Here is an 18,507-nt window from a genome sequence, read left to right on the forward strand (position 1 = left end):
GGTGTAGGTGCACAGATCTCCTCATGAATTATACTCTTGTTTAGTTATATAATGTGCATCCCAGTTTCCATGTAGGCTCCCCCCAGGCAGGCTTTTTGAATGTTTTTGGGCTTGGGTGGTTTTCTAAGTTTTTTCTATAGACCAGTGTCACCATGCTTTATCAATAGCCCCAAAATAAAATCAGAAAGAATGTATGTGGCAGGTCTATACCCTGGAGGGAGCAGGCATGACTTTGCGGTTTCTTTCCCACCCCCTTCCTTACTGCCCCCAGACATGCCCTCCTTTCCCTTGTGTAACAGTGGGGTTTTGCAGAGCTTCAGTTAGTAATGCCAAAAATGTTAAAGTGTAAGCAGCCACCCGTTCCTCCCCAGGCCAATCAGTCATTTTCAGTCACAGGTTTAAATCTGCTGCAGCAAAGCCAAGCCTCTGTGCTTGCATCAGGTCTTACAAAAGCAAGGCTGTTTGACTGACAGGCACAGAGAGGGGGTTCTGATAATGTACTGAGCTGAGTCTGGAAGCGGAGTATCAAGGACAAGGCTGTGCCAAAGGTACTGTGCATTATGGATGAGGCACTTGGGTCCATCGTTGATTGATTGAGGGACAGTTACGCTCTTTCACAATGCTGGGTAAGATCGTCTGGACTGTCACTTAATATGAGCTTTCTTGTCAGTGGGAAGATGACTTTTCACGTAGTGATCCAATGCAGATTGCAAATGACAGCACAATCTCCCCTCTGCTTTTAAGGGTTTAGTCGCTTTTGCAGGTGAGTTAAGCTAAAATAACTTTATTGCTTGCCAGGAGCCACACGCTGGAATTAACAGTTATCCTCAGAATCTCAGGCTGACTATAACTGTTGGAAAAAGCACCTGTGTTTGGTGACATGATATATATGTCCTTTATCTCTAGCAGCCAAGATGCCATCAAACATCTGTCTAGGTATGGTATTAAATTAAGTAGGAGACCTGGGGGTATGCAAATTTTTTCCCCTCTTTTGTTTCAGGACGGAGAAAGAAGCTGTAACGAGCGGTTCTGGAGACATTGAAGCAGAGCGACAGTATTAAGGTCTTTGACAAGCCTTCTGCTTTCTCCTTCTTACAGGGCTCCTCCTACAGATGTTCTGAACACGTCTGCATCCCAGCAATTTTCTACTGCACCCAGGTATTGACTGCAAGGAACAAGCTGCATAAGAAGTATGGGGTGTAGGAGAGAGAGCACTGCAAGAAGTGTACCAGAAGTCATTCCTATACAAAATGCAGGCAGCGGCATGACTTCGAGTAAAAATTATTTGAGAAAGCGTAGCTGCAGAGTGACTGTGTTTATTCTTAGTAAATGACAGAATAAAGCTCTTATTCAACAATATGGCTTATAATCATGTTACATGGTATGTGTCAGGCTTGAATTCCCTAAGTGTCATCCTTTCACTATGTGCCTGGAAGTTTATTTACTGCTTGAACAGAATTTATTTTTCTCCCTACAGGTCTTGAAAACTACTGCTCAGGCACTTCTGCATCAGTCTTTTCATTGAAATACTGGAACTGCTATGAAGTCTTCTTGGTTTGCACTCATTTTGGCAATGCTCAGTACTGAATTGCTAACAAGTCACTGTTCCACCATCAAGTCCCAGAGGTTCAGAGGACGTGTGCAGCAGGAGAGAAAAAATATCAGACCAAATATCATTCTTGTGCTCACAGATGATCAAGATGTGGAGCTAGGTGAGAAAAAAATTATTTGCTGTTTCATTTTGTCACATGTTTTTCAGCAATTTCTGCCAAGCAGTAGGTACTTGAAATTCAGAGAAGGTACTGGTCCTGGAACAATATAAAAATGTGAGACACGTTTGGAAAATGAGTTAACAAATATTATTTATTAGTATTCAGCACATTTAATTACATACTTTAGAAAATATATGCTTATCAAAATCTGCCATGGAAGGCTTTAATCACTGCTATAAAAGGATTTAATAATATATGCAAGGACATACAGGTAAAAAACTTGCATCAAAACTACTTTTTAACTTTATGACTTTCTGTAGCATTTAAAAATTTGAGCCTTATTAGGTTAACCTTTCCCTCAGTGTTGTATAGGTGAGTATCTGAATTCTACACATATTTGTCACATGCATATATGTCATCTGACATGTTTATGTGCACAAACTGGTCTGGTTTCAGGACATAAGCTTAGTATTTCTATGAATTATTAAAGTGTTTTAAATCCATCTGCTTTAAAGCTATGCTATATGTATAAAAATGGGATAGTTTTGCTTTCACAAGTACACTAAATATCTGAGCACAACCTAGACATACCAGCCAGAAGTTATTTTCACATATTTTTGTTAGGGTGGAATAAGTTAAAACACTTGGATGATGTTCCAGGAGGCCTTTGAATGTTTTCCATTAAGTAAGTTAGAAAGATATTAATGGTAGTTATGCATATAACTGATTTTTTGGTTCACTGCCCAAAGCAGAAAATCAAGAAAAGAAAGAAGATCATTTTAGGTTACCCCCAAGCAAATATTTTAGGTCTAGGGGTGGGAGGTAAGATCAAAAATGTGAAAAAATAGCAAATCAATTTGAAATTAAATGTTGAATTCTTAATGTTTTTCTAATGAAAGACATGTTTTTAATAAAAGTATAGTGAATTTCCAAACAAAATGCCATGACATGGAAAAATCAAAATGCTTCATTCCAGAAAACTTAAAACAACATAGTTAATTTGTTCTAAAATCACTTACTTTCAGCCAGAAAGTTGTAGGTGAAAAGTGGTCTAGATCAAAAAGCAGTTCTTTATTTGCTAGCATTTTTGTATTTGGCATGATGCACTTACAATTTACACAGTCTTTCAGGGCTGTTAGAAAATAATTAATAAACTGTATTTCGTGACTAAGAGTTAGTGCTTTTATGTGGCAGAGCTCCAAGACCAGGCGCTTAGATCTGAGCACATCTTATCTTTTTTATTTCTCAGTCTTTTGAATGTCTGCTCTGTTTAGCCATGCTGCATAATGGATGGCTGCTCCTGGCCTAAAACACAGCTATTACAATAGGAATGCATTTCTTCTTGACAGGGTTGTTCTGAAAATTTCGTTAAAAGGATCAAGTCGCTTCTTCCTTTTTGTGGTCCGAAAGAGCCTGCTTTCTCCAGGGCACTGGGGAAGGCAGGTCTGCAGACACATGTCTCTGAACAACGTTACCAACTTGCTGTCTTCACTCTTGCAAGAGGGTTTGCAAGTGGTGAAAGAGGAGAAAGGATGTGGCAAGGGACTTGTTCATGCTGTGGAGCTCCTCTTTTTCAAAGCTGCTCTGCATGTTTGCAGGGTGCTCTGGCTTCTTTTAGCAAGCAGCTGAGGAATAGCCTGGGTGTGGATTCATTCCCAATGCACTGAATGAAGACACAGGTTTCCCCTCTCCATAGATCATTTCACAGGAAACAGGATTCAGCCCCAAGACTTACTGTACTGCATTATTCACACTTCTGCTAATATATCATTCTGCTTATTTGAAAAGTAAAACCATACTGGTTTCCATATGTGAAGTATCCCTTCACCCTTCAGTGATTCCTGAGAAAAATCCCAAAGGTCAGCGGAAAGTAATACTTTCCTCCACAAACAGAATAAAGCTTAGGCATTGCTATCCAAAAATCACAAGAATGAAAGTCTCTCAATATGGATCGTTTGCTATTGTATTCCCAGCACGAACATTTCTAAAAGCTGTTCTAAATGAATGCTTGAACATAAAAGTATATAAGGTACGTTATAGACTTCAGTCAGGAAGGATTTGTCTCCAGAGCGTGTACAAGCATTGAGCCAAAATATTCATGTGCCTGAGTGCAAATGATATATGGGGGAGTTATCCAAACTAGAATTTGCAAGAGACAGGGAGCTTGCATTTAGTTAGTGCTTGAAGCATAGGAATATGCACATCTTCCTATTGATCTGCACCATCCCCTGGAGCTTTGCATTCAAATGTGAAGTTCAGCAGAGCTGCTGTCTCATTCAACTTACCAGATAAAATCCACACATTGCTACACAGCTCCAGTCAGTTCTTATCTATGCTGGGAGGAATGTGGCACAGGGGAAGGATATTACTGATCAGCTGGTGGGTGGCAACTTAAGCAGTGTAAAGCAGCCTGGCCCACAGCTCTTGAAGAAACTCAGCACATATTTGGGCCCAGAAGCTGGGAAATGACTGGTTAAATTGTGCCCCTGTGTACTTTTTATCCCCACCAAGATCCTGAGGGTAGAGAAATAACTGCCCAACATTTAGGTAAATGGGTATCTTGCTCGAGGCAAAGTGCCTGACCCCCAGAACCCAGGATTCCTCAGAACTGCTGCTCCCCTGGAGACAACATACAGCTGTTCTTCAGGGCAGTGGCCGCAGCTTTCACTGGTGTCAGGTCTGTACCCTGTTCAGAGTGTGAGTACAGGTATTTCTAACTTTTTGCTCACTCTTTAGTCTCGTCCCCTGTCCTCCAGCTTCTCTACCACTTGCATACCTCAGTGCCTCAAACCATGACCCCCCAGTCATTCTCATAAACCTCACTGTGAATAATACCTTGCATAATGTCAGAAAGCAATCAAAACTAATGCACACATTGGTAGTTCCAGTGTTCCTAACTCAAGAGACCTTTGAGATGTCAGAGAAGTGGAAAAAGGTTAAAAAAATAAGGTTAATAAAAATTGAGACAATTACTTTTTTCTGCACCCTTATTTACAGCCTAATGCACCACCCAGTGAAATCCATATAAACCATCCTCTGAATTCTGCAGTGGGTGAAGAGATCACAGCATCATCTGGATGCAGCACATAGGGCATAATTTGCCTGATTTGCTTCCCATCTTCACTAGAACTAAAGTGCTAAGAAAATAAAACTGATAAAATGGGGATATCTGCTGAGATCTGAGAAAGTCCATCACTTTCCTGGATTCTTGAATATAAAGACAGGGCAGCTCTAGCGGGCAGCACCCTTTGTAGAGGTGCCTACCTGTGATACACCTGGATGAAAATCTGTAGGAACTTCAAAGACTTGTTATGAAACTCTGATTAACAAACATATTTCTTGATGTACGAGAATAAAGTGAGGTGTGACATTGAATTTCTTGCCTAACAAAACTTGCTAGCTTCTTTGTCCGAAGTAGCCATTCCTGGTTATCTGGTTCCCCTCAGGTGCTCCCCAAACAGTCATGTAGAGTGCAAGTGTCCTTCTGTCAGATAGCGACTGAGTATGTGCCCTGAAGACTGTGGGCCAGATGGTAAAGAGCACAAGCTGTGAGGAGAGCTACAGACGGCAAAGGATTAGAACTTTTATCAGCAAGTTTTATCTCCTACTTATGTTTTGTTTTCCAAATGAGGAAGTCTCACCTGCTTTGAAGTGCCTATTCCAGAATTTCCAGAGGGGCTAAATCTATTATAAGTGTCAGTAAGTGCATACCTGGAGGAAAAACATCAGGTTTGCAAGAACAGAGGGCTGACCAAGCAGAGGAATGAGGAAGTGCTCTAACAGCCACTCATTTATAATGCATAGAGGCATGAAAGTGCACATCAGCTCTGCTGCTGTTACTGTGCATTAGTGCACCTGAACAGAGCACTTTCTGTCTGAGGACCTACAAGCACTTTACAGCTGAACTCTTAGTAATAAACTGTGGTGTTTCAAAAACAGGAGACCAATGACAAAAGCAAAAGAAGATAAAATGAAAACAAAAAGCCAGCCTGGGGTCCAAGCTAAAGACATGTAAAGTGACGATGACTTGTCATTTCAGTTCTACCCAACAATCAGTGAAATGCCCCCATTCATACAAATGGAGACTTTTCATGTTTAGGGACCTCTGTTGCTCTTCTACTTCTTTATATCTCTAAACACAGGGGGGTTGTCTATATTGAGTTCAGGAAACCATGAATGCAGATACTCTGCATTTTGAAAAGAAGGTCTGGAAGGAGGCAGAATCCAAAATGATGGTGACTTACATGCAGTGTATTAAACATGTTCTTAAAGACACATTCACTGGGACTGCACCAAGAAATGCTGAAGAGAAAACTGCATCTTCCTTTGTTTAATCAAACAATTTTGATGCAGAGGATTTCATATTCAGCACTGACTTCTTAGCTCAGAAACAGAGCATGCTTAACTTTAACTAGTAAGATAGTTTGTAAGATCTTGCACCTAAAGTTGAGCCTCCTTGGCAATTCTGTGGTTTTACAGCATTGTCTTCCATTATTTTAAAACTTTTTTTTTTAATTTGATTTGATTTGATTTGATTTGATAGTTGCCACACTGGAAGGACAGGATGTCATCCAGGAGGACCTTGACAAGCTGGAGAAGTGGGCCTGTGAGAACCTCATGAGGTTTGACAAGGCCAAGTGCAAGGTCCTACATCTAGGTCAGGGCAATCCCCAATTTCAGTACATGATGGGGGATGACATGATTGAGAGCAGCCCTACAGAGAAGGACTTTGGAGTGCTGGTCAATGAGAAGCTCAACATGAGCTGGCAATGTGTGCTCCCAGCCCAGAAGGCCAACCATATCCTGGGCTGCATCAAAAGAAGTATGGCCAGCAGGTCAAGGGAGGTGATTCTGCCCCTCTATTCCTCTCTTGTGAGACCTCATCTGGAGTTCTGCATCCAGTTCTGGAATCCTCAACATAAGAAGGATATGGAGCTGTTGGAACGGGTCCAGAGGAGGGCTACAAAGATGAGCAGAGGGCTGGAGCACCTCCCATACAAGGACAGGCTGAGAGAGTTGGGGTTGTTCAGCCTGGAGAAGAGAAGGCTCCGAGGAGATCTTATAGCAACCTTCCAGTACCTGAAAGGGACCTACAAGAAAGCTGGAGAGAGACTATTCAAAAACGCTTGTGGTGATAGGACTAGGGGCAATGGGCATAAACTGGAGAGGGGGCAGTTTTAGACTAGACATGAAGAAGAATTTCTTCACCGTGAGAGTGGTGAATCACTGGCACAGGTTGCCTAGGGAAATTGTGGCTGCCTCATCCCTGCAGGTATTCAAGGCCAGTTTGGATGGGGCCTTGGGCAGCCTGATCCCGTGGCAGGGGTGTTGGAACTAGATGATCTTTAAGATCCCTTCCAACACTAACTATTCTATAATTCTATGGTTCTATGATTTGATTTTGTTCAAGTGACTCAAACAAAACCACCACAAAAAACCTCTTGGCGTAGCAGTGGAATCAGTGATTTTAAATGTAAACCCATGACTGTCAACTGTACAAAATTACTTGTAAAACAACAAAAAAAAAGAAAGTAAAATTCCAGGAATTGCTTTTTACCACCAAAATTGTGCAAGTATTACAATTCACAAAGTTGTTTCCCAGACATGTACTGATATATCCATCATTCACCCTCACCCTTCAGTCTCTGCTCTGTTTGATAACAGAAAGAGCAAGACTTGACAGCTGTCAGCAAAAACAGAGTCTATGAGGAGCTGCTCAGTCTTTCTGCAACGAGAAATCTGCAAGCCCTGCCTGGCTCACCTTGTTGTTCATGAAGGTGTTTTGAAGTACACAAAAAAATGTCTTTGCTTTTAAACTGCATCAATGCCGTTTCTTGAGAAAGGTGCTAAGTTTTGCCATTATTTTTAGCATACAGTTTCATCCATAAAAGCCAATTTTGAGCATAGTGCTTTAGTATCAGATCCAGATATGCTGACCCCGTGTCCAGAGAACCTTTTCTCTTGAAAAGTTTCTACCTAGTTCTTCCTCTCTCCTCCCATCTCTTACTCCTTCCCTTACTTTCTCTCTCACTCTCTCTTTACATTGTTTTGAAGCCTGAGAAGAAAGAACTCAATATTTCTGGAATCCTGGAAAATATTTTTGGTAACATAATAAAAATTTTACCTTTCCTCTTAAAATTACCTACACTGTGGAGTAGTACAAACTCATGGCCAAAGGCAAGCTAATCACTGATACTTTACTTTTAATGGCATAATAGCAACCAATATGTTTTAACTATTTTTTCCAGCCTAGTGACAATCGGTACCTCTTATTGCAGGATCCTTGCAAGTGATGAATAAGACCAGACGGATTATGGAGAATGGAGGGGCTTCTTTTATCAATGCATTTGTAACCACACCAATGTGCTGCCCATCGCGTTCTTCCATGCTCACTGGGAAGTATGTGCACAACCACAACATATACACCAACAATGAAAACTGCTCTTCTCCCTCATGGCAGGCTACTCACGAGCCACGTACCTTTGCTGTGTATCTCAATAACACTGGATATAGAACAGGTAAGAGACAAATCAGCAATAGTTCTTTGTTTAAAGCAAAGGTGGCAGATATTCAGCAATGGGTCTCAAATCACTGCCTAAAATGAAGCGACTGTTGTCCCAAATTGTGTTTACAGAGCAGAGGTTTAGTGTTGGGGGGTGGGAGTAGTACTGCCTGCTTGGTCCAGATCTGCAGCTATTGGCCATGTAAAGAAACTCACTTATAGTAGAGCGGCACATATTCATGTTAGGGTGTCCCAGGTGGGAATAAGCTGTTGGGCAGTTACACCTAGTGCAAAAGAGGTGCATTTTAGTGGCATTGTGGGTCTGAACTGGCAGTTCCAGCCGTGATTATGGTCAGTATTATGGCCTGCTTGTGGACAGCTGCTAACAGTTGTGGGAGATGTCAGAGCCAGGCCAGGGATTTGTGCCAAAGACCTCACAAGGGAGAAGTGCTTGTCATGGGAGTGAAACAAGGTGAATGGTATAATTTAAACTTTGCCATGAGGCAGTATTTCATTTGCATTTTCTGAAAAGGAATAGAAACATACCTTTAAGAAGGATTGTTCTACTGTGTACCAGTAAGATTTGATAGTTTTCTTATAAATTCCTGGTGGTTTTCCGTAGTCAGGAGATCCCTTTCCTGCCTACAAAGAACTCTTCTTATTCCTCTCGTCTGTGCTTCAGCTTGATGTAAAACCTGATTCATTTCTGCATCACCTATCCCCTAAGATTCAGTCTGTAGACAAGTTAGGCTCCAGCCTGACTTCCCTTTTGCAACATACAGGAGTTGTGCGAGGTCATCAGAGTGCAATTTGTCCAGAAGTGTCATTCAACTACAAAGACTCCCCTTTACAGGACCAATGAAGCACAGATCTCAGTGCTAACTGCGTTCCTTACAATGTAATTGGCAGCAAAGAAATTTGTCTCTATCAGTGTCTTATGCACAAGAATGGGTCTCTTTTAAAACATATAGCAGGCGAACGTCTCCATGCTGTCTGCTTGTCCTAATTCTCTTAATGCTGCTATATCCAATGCCTCAAAATTATCTGCCTGTTTGCCATCTTTTCTTGACCGCACAGGCAGCTCGCTCTCTCTGCATCTGTAGTTCTGGAGAGCTTCTGCATCCTGTGCAAAAAGCAAAACCAGACAAATATTTAACTTCTTTGGATCTAATGTTGGCTCTGACATATGTGCTGAATAGTATTTCAGTCTCTGTTAAACAGGTTTCAGTGAAGTTACCGTTTGAGTACAGTGCTGCTAAACCTCAGTAAGGGTCAGCATCAAGGCTTTGAAGGAGAAAACAGGGGAGAGAGAATTGACAATCGCTGCTAGAGAAGGTGCTGAATTCTCTCTAAAACAGAAGCTTTGTCTCATGGCTTATGTCTCAGAAATCCTTTCTGTTTGATCTATGGCTGCTTTATATGGAACTTGGCTTTTCTGTTCTTAAACAATTTAGTATCTTATCGATTTGTAATCCAATACTTGCACAACTAAATGTTTCATGCATAAACTCAATAGCCATTCTGCCCTTCTGGGAATAAACACTCTGCTTTGGGTATATCTTCTGCATTGCCTTGTGTCATGAAGGCATGTGGAGATGTCTACTAAATTCAGCCTTGGCTCGATGAAATAGAAAGGAAAAATGGGTCAAAAGATAAAGAAAAGGGAAAAAATCTCTTTAGAAAGGCAGGCGGAGAGAACGTCAGTCCTAAAACTGTTTGAGTAGGTGAGTTTTAACAAGGGCCATGAAGGAGAAAAAGGAAACAGAAACAACCGAGAAGACTTGCGTGAAACTCTAATTCTGACCACGGTACATTGTTTGACACTAAAATACTATGACCCCAAAGAATTTATCCATTTGCTTCTTTTAAGATGAGCCTACATTCTAATTACCCCACAATTATTAATTGGGAAACCGAGATGGATAAAGAGGCCCAAGGCCACTCACAGTTTGGTCACAGTCCTGATAAGCTACTGGTCTCAAGGGCTCCAGTCCAGATGAGACAATGTGCAGTACCTCCAGCCTGGTTCTCTGTTTGAAATGATGATGTCCTTCCTTCTGTTCACTCCAAATAGTTTCCAACATCTATAAAGCAACCATTGTCTAAACCTGCTGCAACCTTAACTAAACCCTCTATACTGCAACTGATCACATATGGGCAAACTGCTTATGAAGGGCCTCCTGCTGAAGCCATGAGGACTCCACACAAGAAGAGCAGGTCATTTAAAGAGAAATCTGAAATATGCTCTAATAAACTGTGGTCATAATTAGAGCCCACTGGGAAACCCTGGCAAAAAACAGACTGATTTTTTTCATTCCTTTTTCTATTTTACTCTTCTACTCCTGTTCTGCTCTGATGTGACCTTATGGAGATGTGGCATTTCATGGAAACATCCCTTTTGAAGATCATATGTCAGTGCTAAACCGGGAACTGTGCTGGGTGCTAGTAGGGCAGACAATATTCAGAAACAACAGTACCAAACTAAAACCACTTTTCTTTGTAATTATCATTAAAAGAATTCCCAAAACAATTAAGGATGTTTTAATGTTTGTGGTTTCCCTTACTCACAAATTCTATGCCAATCTATCAATGTGTCAATGCACAGTTTCCTGATTGTTCAAAGTCTGCAGAACTGGTAATATGAAACTAGAATTTGTAGGAAATACCAGAAAGACACAGTAAATGGATAGAAAGAGAAAACAAAGCAACTCTGGAGAGCTTCAGAGAGGTGAGACACTTGTTTTAATTATGTAAGCTCCAGCTACTTGTTGCGCGGCGGGGGGGGGGGGGGGGTGAGAAAATGTTGCTCTGTATTCACTTTCAAATTTTGTGGAAATTGTGAGAAAAGCTTGCGAAGTTTGCTTTCATCTCGTAGTTTTTAACACAAGTGGACATCCCTTTAGCTATTTAGATTCAGAAATTCTATTTGTAAGACTATTAGATGCAGGAGATAGAGGGCTTGCTTTGTGCTTTCCGAAGTGCTGGCTGGTTATTTACTGTTCTTTCAGTCCTCCTTGCTGTATTGTTGAAGTCTCTTAGTTTCTTTACCTTCTACTGTTCTGTCCCAGCCCTACAGCACATAAATATGCTTCTTCAGTGTTGTCAGTTCACATACACAAACAAAAAGGAAGACTCCAGGAGTCCACTGCATCAACCATGGCTTCCTCCAGTGGGAAAGGAGGATTGTGCTACATCTTAATAACCAAGCAGTAGCCAAACATTACCCTAGTATTTTAGAAGGCTGATGCATGACAGCAGTGTGGTCAATATCTGAGATATGTAAACATAATCATTTTATTGCTAAATAGGGTGTCACACTTTGTATGTGCTGAAGTTCCATCCTTTTGTAAATGTGAAGAGAAATGTAAGTTTAAAATTAAAATGCATATGCATTCAGAGCCCTCACATCTTAGTGTTACTTTGTTCAGTTACTGTCTTCTACTCCTTATTCCTCTTAGCCCTTCACAGCCAGCATAACTGTGCAGGAGAGAACAGGAGTCTGCCCTGGCTCAGCCACAAATGACAGCCTCAGGCAACATGTCAGACCCAGGACTACGCTCTTCCCTTATAGAACCTCCTCTGAATGAACAGAAATCACCAAATTAGGCAATTGTTTGCTGGCATTTTTTAGAATAGTGTTTGCGAAGATGAGTTTCCCAATATTTTATTTCTTGCTTAGAAATATCAACCGATCAGAATAACATTCAGGATTCATGCCTGAAACTGGCCTGATGGTATTCTCAACCTTTCTTACGTCAAAATGGTAACATAGCAAAGTTAAGCGACTCGAACATTAATTTCTAAATTCATTTGTAAAACTGAAAACTCAAAAAGGGACTGGATGTCAAGGTGTCGCTAGCTGGCATGTTTTGACATAAGCCACAGACTTCTGTGCAGTGACGAACAGAAATGGTCTCTTGGTTGACATGTAGTTAATATGTTCAACAGCATGCATCTGCTTCTGATGTGTGCTGGTTGACATCTGTCACGTAGAGGTACATTTCTTACTGAAGTGTCCAAAGAAGTAATAAAATGTTGAGGTGACGGAGAGTGAAAGCTAAGGAGTGCTTAAACGGTGCGCCGTTCCCTGCTGGCACACAAGTTAATCTTTCACAAAGGGAGCAAAAGCTATGCCTCCTGAAGGTGTGGGCAGACAATATGTTTCCTCTGGAGGCAAAGCCAGTGTATTTCCTGTTCACAGCCTTACAATACGATTCACTGCCAGAATATGCGAGTTTTAATCTGCATCTTTTCAGTGACCTAATTTGTATCCTTATACAGCATTTCAAAACAGAGAGGGTGACAGAAAATGATACAGGGATGGGAAGGAGTGAGCAAGGAATGAGTCCTGATTTTCACAATATTTCTAAAGTGAAAATAAAAAACAGGAGAACTCCAAGCTTTCGAGTTCTTTCTTAATTGTTAAAAAAAACCATCAAATATAATTTGACTTGTAAATATTTTAAATAATTAAATATGTCTCAATTTTTGCAATAAAATTGCACTTTCAGTCAACTTAATAAATGCATAAATAAAAGCTAAATATACTGAATATACTCAGATAGTCGAAAAAATTGACATCTAAAAGAGGGAAGAGACTGAAAAGGACAACATGTAGGATTTTCTAGTTTTATGGTATCATGTGCACTGAAACTTTTTGGTTTCTGTCCAGGACCTTGTAAAAAAAACCAGCACGTCTGCCTACTTATGCTTAAAACAGAATTCTGCGCCATTAAATATTGCACAGAAAACCATGCGCTAAAAGACTTCTAGCAAGTTTATGCATTCAAGTGCTTCATTTAGGAAAATCTGGGTAGAATGCTGTTTGTGCAGATATTTCATCTCTGTTGTTCATGTGGCCAGATGGTAGTCTTTAACTACAATTTATACTGCATTTTTGAGGGTGAAATTTCCTCAGTTTAAAAAGATAGACCAGTTCTATCAAGTGGCATAACAGAAGCATCTGCATCAGTGAGGAGGGTGATCTCAGAACCCCTCTGCAAAACTCTGCTGCTTTCTTACTGAGTATCTAAGCAGAGTGGGGTTTTATTACATCTATGGGAGCCGAGAGGGGCAGCTATAGGTTTTCAGAAGTTTGCTGAGAGGAAACTACTCATGAGACTTCAGACAGTGTTGTGTTCTCTTCATTGTCCAAAAGCACTTCTGGCTCCCTTCATCCTGCTCAAGCAGACAGAGCAGTCTCCAGTCTTCAGTTTTCTTATCCCAGCTTTCTGGCACTGCATGACATCACCTTGGCCTCTGCTCTGAGCCTGGTCCCCCTGCCTGTCTGTCTCCAGGTTGTTCCCACCCTCCCTCCCATCCTGGGTCCAGTCAGTCCTTGACAGACACATCCTGTTCCCACCACTTACTTGTTCAGGATCTCCTTTCCCACCCCCATCAGCAAATCTGCTTCTCCCACCCCCGTTGCCTTCTCCGTCAGCTCTTTTCTCCTTTTTACACTCACTATCCAGTTTCTTGGTTGGCATTGCCAGTCCTGGGCCGTCAAGTCCCTGTTGCTTTTCCACCACCTCAAACTGCTTGTCCTTATCTGGTCACCTGCTGCTCTCCGCATTTCAACCTCCTTTTTGCTATCTTCTGACACCACTCACAGGTGGACAGGGAATAAAATCCTGAGGTGCTCAGATCTCCTGCACATGCAGACGGGAGGGTTATTTCAAAACTGGGGAAACTTTGGACAGATTTTCAGCAGGGTGATAAAAGATGCCTCCTTGACAGTCTATCATGTCTGACAGAGTTTGTGCTGTCATTGCGGAGCATGGAAGTACTATCAAATGAAAGCTCACATAATTTTTTTCAGATGTTAAACATAATTCCTTTTCCATTACTGCGGTTCTCATAGATGACTACTGTTTGGGCTAAGAAGTTTCAAAAAATTCAGCCTGAGGCAGACATCCAGTGTGGAAAATTTCAATCCAAGTATGAAAAAGTTATAAGCAATTGAAAACAGGGTCATATAATGAGAAGTGTCAGACAACACCAATACTGCAAAGTGCTACCAGCTTGGCCCATAATACAGGCTTTGTTAAAGACATCACCCAAGCTAACGATTGCTGTATCAATTTATAGCTAATGCCTTTTGCAACTGCTGAGTTATAAAATCTTCAATGCTCTTTTTGGTTACAATGATAGATCTGGCAGCAACTGGGAAAGACCCACAAAGCTGGAGAAAAAGTAGAAAACCTGAGGTTTTCTACTGTGGTTAACTTACAAGACTGGGAACTACGAAATCTGAATAATATTCTTGGCAATGCCACAGGCTTCCTGCGTGACTTAGGTCTGACTGAAGGTTAACCTCTTGGTACCTCAGTTTCCTCACCACATTTTTGGGACAGTGCTTATTTTAATTTCCTAGGCAGTGCTGTCATACTGACCTGGCTTTCTGCACTTTAATTGCGTGATACAGTAATCCTCTATAATTTTTCAGCAGAAGGGAAAAATCAGATTCTTGGATTTGAATCTATCATCTCTTGCATAATGGGAAGAAAGCAAGGAGGAATTTACTGGAATAATCCGGAAGTTGCAGTTTTGCTGGGCTCTGTCCCCAGAAGCACAGAATCACTGTGTGTTAGCCCTGAAATGTCATATAAACAGTGCTTCACAACTCCTGTAAATGGTTTCCTGATTTTGTTAAAGGAAGTGCGCTGTCTACTTAAAGCTCTAGTCTGGGTCACGGTGACTAAACCTTACTGCAGCATGCTTTTTTAAAGGTTTGGGTTTGTTTTAAATCGGAAACATTCCCATAAGCCTCAACAAATAACAAGGGCATAGAACATAATATATGTCCTTTGATCCATGGAAGTGCAGAGATGTCTCACCAATAAATGCAGCCCAGTTCACCTGTACACTAATCCACTAATGCTGACAGGAGTTAGGGGACTAGTTCTATTGTGTAATACTGCAAACATTAGTCATAAATGCTTGTAGAAAATACTGGGGGAAAAATACTGGGAATTATGACAATTTGGATCGCATTCAGCTATAAATATCCTGGCTTCAAACTCAGCCAGATTTTCCCTGTATTTCACCAGTTATAACCCCCTGGATCTCTCAGTCCAGTTCAGGACTTATTAGCTAATTGTTGAAGGGAAAACAAAAACCTGCATTAAGTTATCTATTCATGTTAGGTACCAAATGTGTAAGTTCTGCAGCCGCTCCTGAGGTGCATAGATGTCTCTATAACTGTTCGCTATACCATGTGTTGTTGTTTGCATAAACTTAATTGAACATGCTCCCACAAAATACAATTATTCTGGTACGCTAAGCTACTCTACATGTGATTAAAAAATAACAATGTGTCCTGGGAACAGTTAGCCAAACTGCCAGAATGCAGATAAAAACTATCTTATTAAAATGCAAAAATCAGCATTTATCTTTCCCAATATCCCTGTGGGGGCCATTACATGCAATAATGAAAAGATGTCCCTTCAAGTGGTATTACTTTTTAATGAGGCTTTTAGCCATTGAGTCATAGTCTCAGTTTTATTAATTACAAGCAGAAATGGCTTCATAAACCCTGTAACTGCTGAGTGCAATGGCTTCTAAAGCTGAGCATTCCCAGTCAGTATCCTGACGTGGGTAATTTGGGAAGTGTCAGGCTACAACTTAGTTAAGGATGTGGGTTGACTCTACAAGACAAGCATGTGAAGATCCAGCAAAGTCATTTGCACATCACTGTGTCAGCTCCTGGGCAGTTCTGTGACATGTTCCACTGTGCTTTAATTGTTTACAATCCTCTGGTTAACAAAAAACAACTAGAACAGCTGTCATGATTGCTTGCTGATTATTATTTGGCTCCATGGACATTACTATGGTTTCATTTTGCTGCAGCACTTGTCTTCATTCAGAGCATGAAAAGCCAGACAAGAACGGCTGGTGCTGGGCCGCAGCTCTGATTCACTTACCCTATCCTGTACTGAGTGGTACTCAGAAAACCCCATGGTGAAGGGACTGAACTTCTGTGTTTCAGTAAAAGCCTGGCTTTTCCACTCATCTGTCTAATTACTCATATCCTCCTGAGCTTTTGATCAACAACCCACTCTTGGTTAAAGTAATTTGGCAAATGTGATCTATTATCATATCTACCACTGCTTCTACTAGTATTTAGATCTTTGCTATATATTTGACATGGGAACCGCTTTTTTCTACAATGGGGGAAACATCTATTTCTGCAGACTGTCATTCAAGGAGCTGCTTAAAACTTGACAGCTATGAGATTATTTTTATGATAAAATACTAAATCATTGCCAACACAAAGGTGAATGGTTCATACTGTCAATCCGAAGTCTCATAACACACACTGAAATATGGGTCTCGGGCGGCCAGAGGGGAGCTAAAAAAACATTATTAGAGTCGGAAAATTAAGTAATCTAAAGCAAGGAAATTCCAAGATGAATTGGCCTCCACCAGCTCCAGGCCTCCCTTTCCTTTTCTAAGTTCAGTTTATCTTTTCTTGTCCTTATGCCCCAGGTCATTTCGTCTTTGCATTTTATGTTGGTGGCTTTCTCTTGGGTAATGCCTGAATATCAAGAGGAGAGGAGAGAAAGAAGCTTACTGTTCTTTGTTTTAGTGCCAAAACTGAAACTGTAGGGACATTCTCAGGTCCATAAAGGAACACACTATGGTCACAATAAACTAAGAATCTGTTATAAGTCTTTCCTGATCATGTGTGTTCTACAGTTTTTCAGAGCTTGGCCATTTTGAGACAAATTTTCATAGCCACCTCTGTTACTTATAAGGGTACTACATCAAAACCTACAGACACTAGAACTTCTTAGAGAAAAGTTTGCCAAAGATTTTTAAACCAGCGAACTCATTTATTTTTCCCTAGCCTTTTTCTTGGAAATTGTTGAACTGTTTGGGTAAGAAGTTCCAGAGAGCAAAATGCAGTCTGAGTCAGATAGCATGGAAACTATCATGACTAATTATTGAAGTTTGGCAAGACTGTAAATAGCAGAGATCAAGTCTCATTATTAGTCAATCTTAATTATAGGTGGGGCTATCAAACCCATGATAAATTGCTATAACTTCCATTTCAGGGCTTGAAAGCCTCTGATCTTTGTGGGAGGCAGGTTGGCAGTAGAGTCCTTTACTGATGACTACTGCATGCTACGGTTCCCCAAGGTCACACAGTAGCTGCTGGTGGATCCGAGATGGCATTTAGAAGGGCTGGCCCAGATCTCCCCTGTAACCATAGACTGTCCTTGATTTCACTTGGCTTGGTAGTGCTTCCTCTTGGTCACATCACTTGCCCATACATTTCTTCACTGTTGTCTCTTTCTGAATTCTCTTCCTCTTTTTTCTCTTTCCTTGGCTTCCTTTCCCACAGTATTTCAGCGTAAAGGCTGGACATCTGACTCTCTTAGAGTTTAACCCAGTTTGGCTGCCATAAAGGAGAGGTATGATTTCCATTCTGAGAGGCAATGGTGCTGGGCACATAGTCCTTCCCCACAATCACCTTCTTCAACTCAAGCTTCTTGACTTCTCTTTGTTCTCAGGAGAAAAAAGGAGAAAGGCTGTGTTTCTTTCATTGTGGCTGTGGGAGGAAGAGCTAGAAACGTGGTCAAGTGTCTGTAGGACTTGTTTGTATATCACATTCCACACAGTATTGGAAAGTAACATTATATAGCTGTAAACTCTGGTTAGTGACATTTGGCAGTTACGTGGTTGGATTGCACCATATTTTTGTTGCCTTAGGCAAGTCCTAATTATGACCATTTTGATTTTTTCCACCAGTTTTCCCAGGAAGTTCACCATGCCCACATCAATCAGATTTGAATTATTGAAGCCCTTCCACAAATGTGCACTTTTGGTTGGATTGAATGTGTTTAGGTTGAATGTGAGGTTTTTCAAAGTGACTTCATTTCCTAGTAGGAAATAAATGCAGGGGTCTGACATGTGCCCTACAGCCCAGCTGAGAAAGTGACACTGGGCAGCAGCTCTCCCCAGGCAGACCTGGCTGGCTGGGCTAGCACTGAGGGCAGGAGCTGTGCACCATGAAGGGGTGCAGTGAGGTGGGTGGCTATTGCCCAGAGAAGCCCAATTCCTGGAAAGGGAGAGGTCTCTGGTTTTCCCTCTTCTTCAGGGACACCTCTTTTTGTGAGCACCAGGAGTAACTTTGTGCTGACTACTGGGGACATGGGTGACAGAACTGCTGGCACCAGTGACCTTCCAAGGGCTTGTAAACCTCAAGAAAACTAAAACATACAAACAGTGAAGTTACTCAGACACCTCAGGAACTTGCCGGGAATGAGCTGGAGCTAACATATCCCTTAT

The 18,507-nt window shown here is 41.2% G+C and overlaps 1 protein-coding gene across 4 annotated transcripts in view; it reads left to right on the top strand.

The window, feature by feature from the left end:
* The window catches only part of SULF1 (sulfatase 1), a 124,478-nt gene that overhangs the window by 54,671 nt on the left and 51,300 nt on the right, over positions 1-18,507 (top strand). For 3 of the 4 annotated variants that reach the window (XM_069854226.1, XM_069854229.1, XM_069854227.1), the window contains 3 exons: positions 1,099-1,158; positions 1,478-1,712; positions 7,991-8,230. In XM_069854226.1, coding sequence (XP_069710327.1) covers positions 1,541-1,712; positions 7,991-8,230 — 412 coding nt within the window. In that variant the 5' untranslated portion in view covers positions 1,099-1,158; positions 1,478-1,540. Of the gene's footprint in view, positions 1-507; positions 764-1,098; positions 1,159-1,477; positions 1,713-7,990; positions 8,231-18,507 lie in introns of those variants that run through there. The other variant, XM_069854228.1, reaches the window with a different exon arrangement.

Source organism: Phaenicophaeus curvirostris, chromosome 3, assembly GCF_032191515.1.
Source record: "Phaenicophaeus curvirostris isolate KB17595 chromosome 3, BPBGC_Pcur_1.0, whole genome shotgun sequence".
Classification (NCBI taxonomy): Eukaryota; Metazoa; Chordata; class Aves; order Cuculiformes; family Cuculidae; genus Phaenicophaeus; species Phaenicophaeus curvirostris.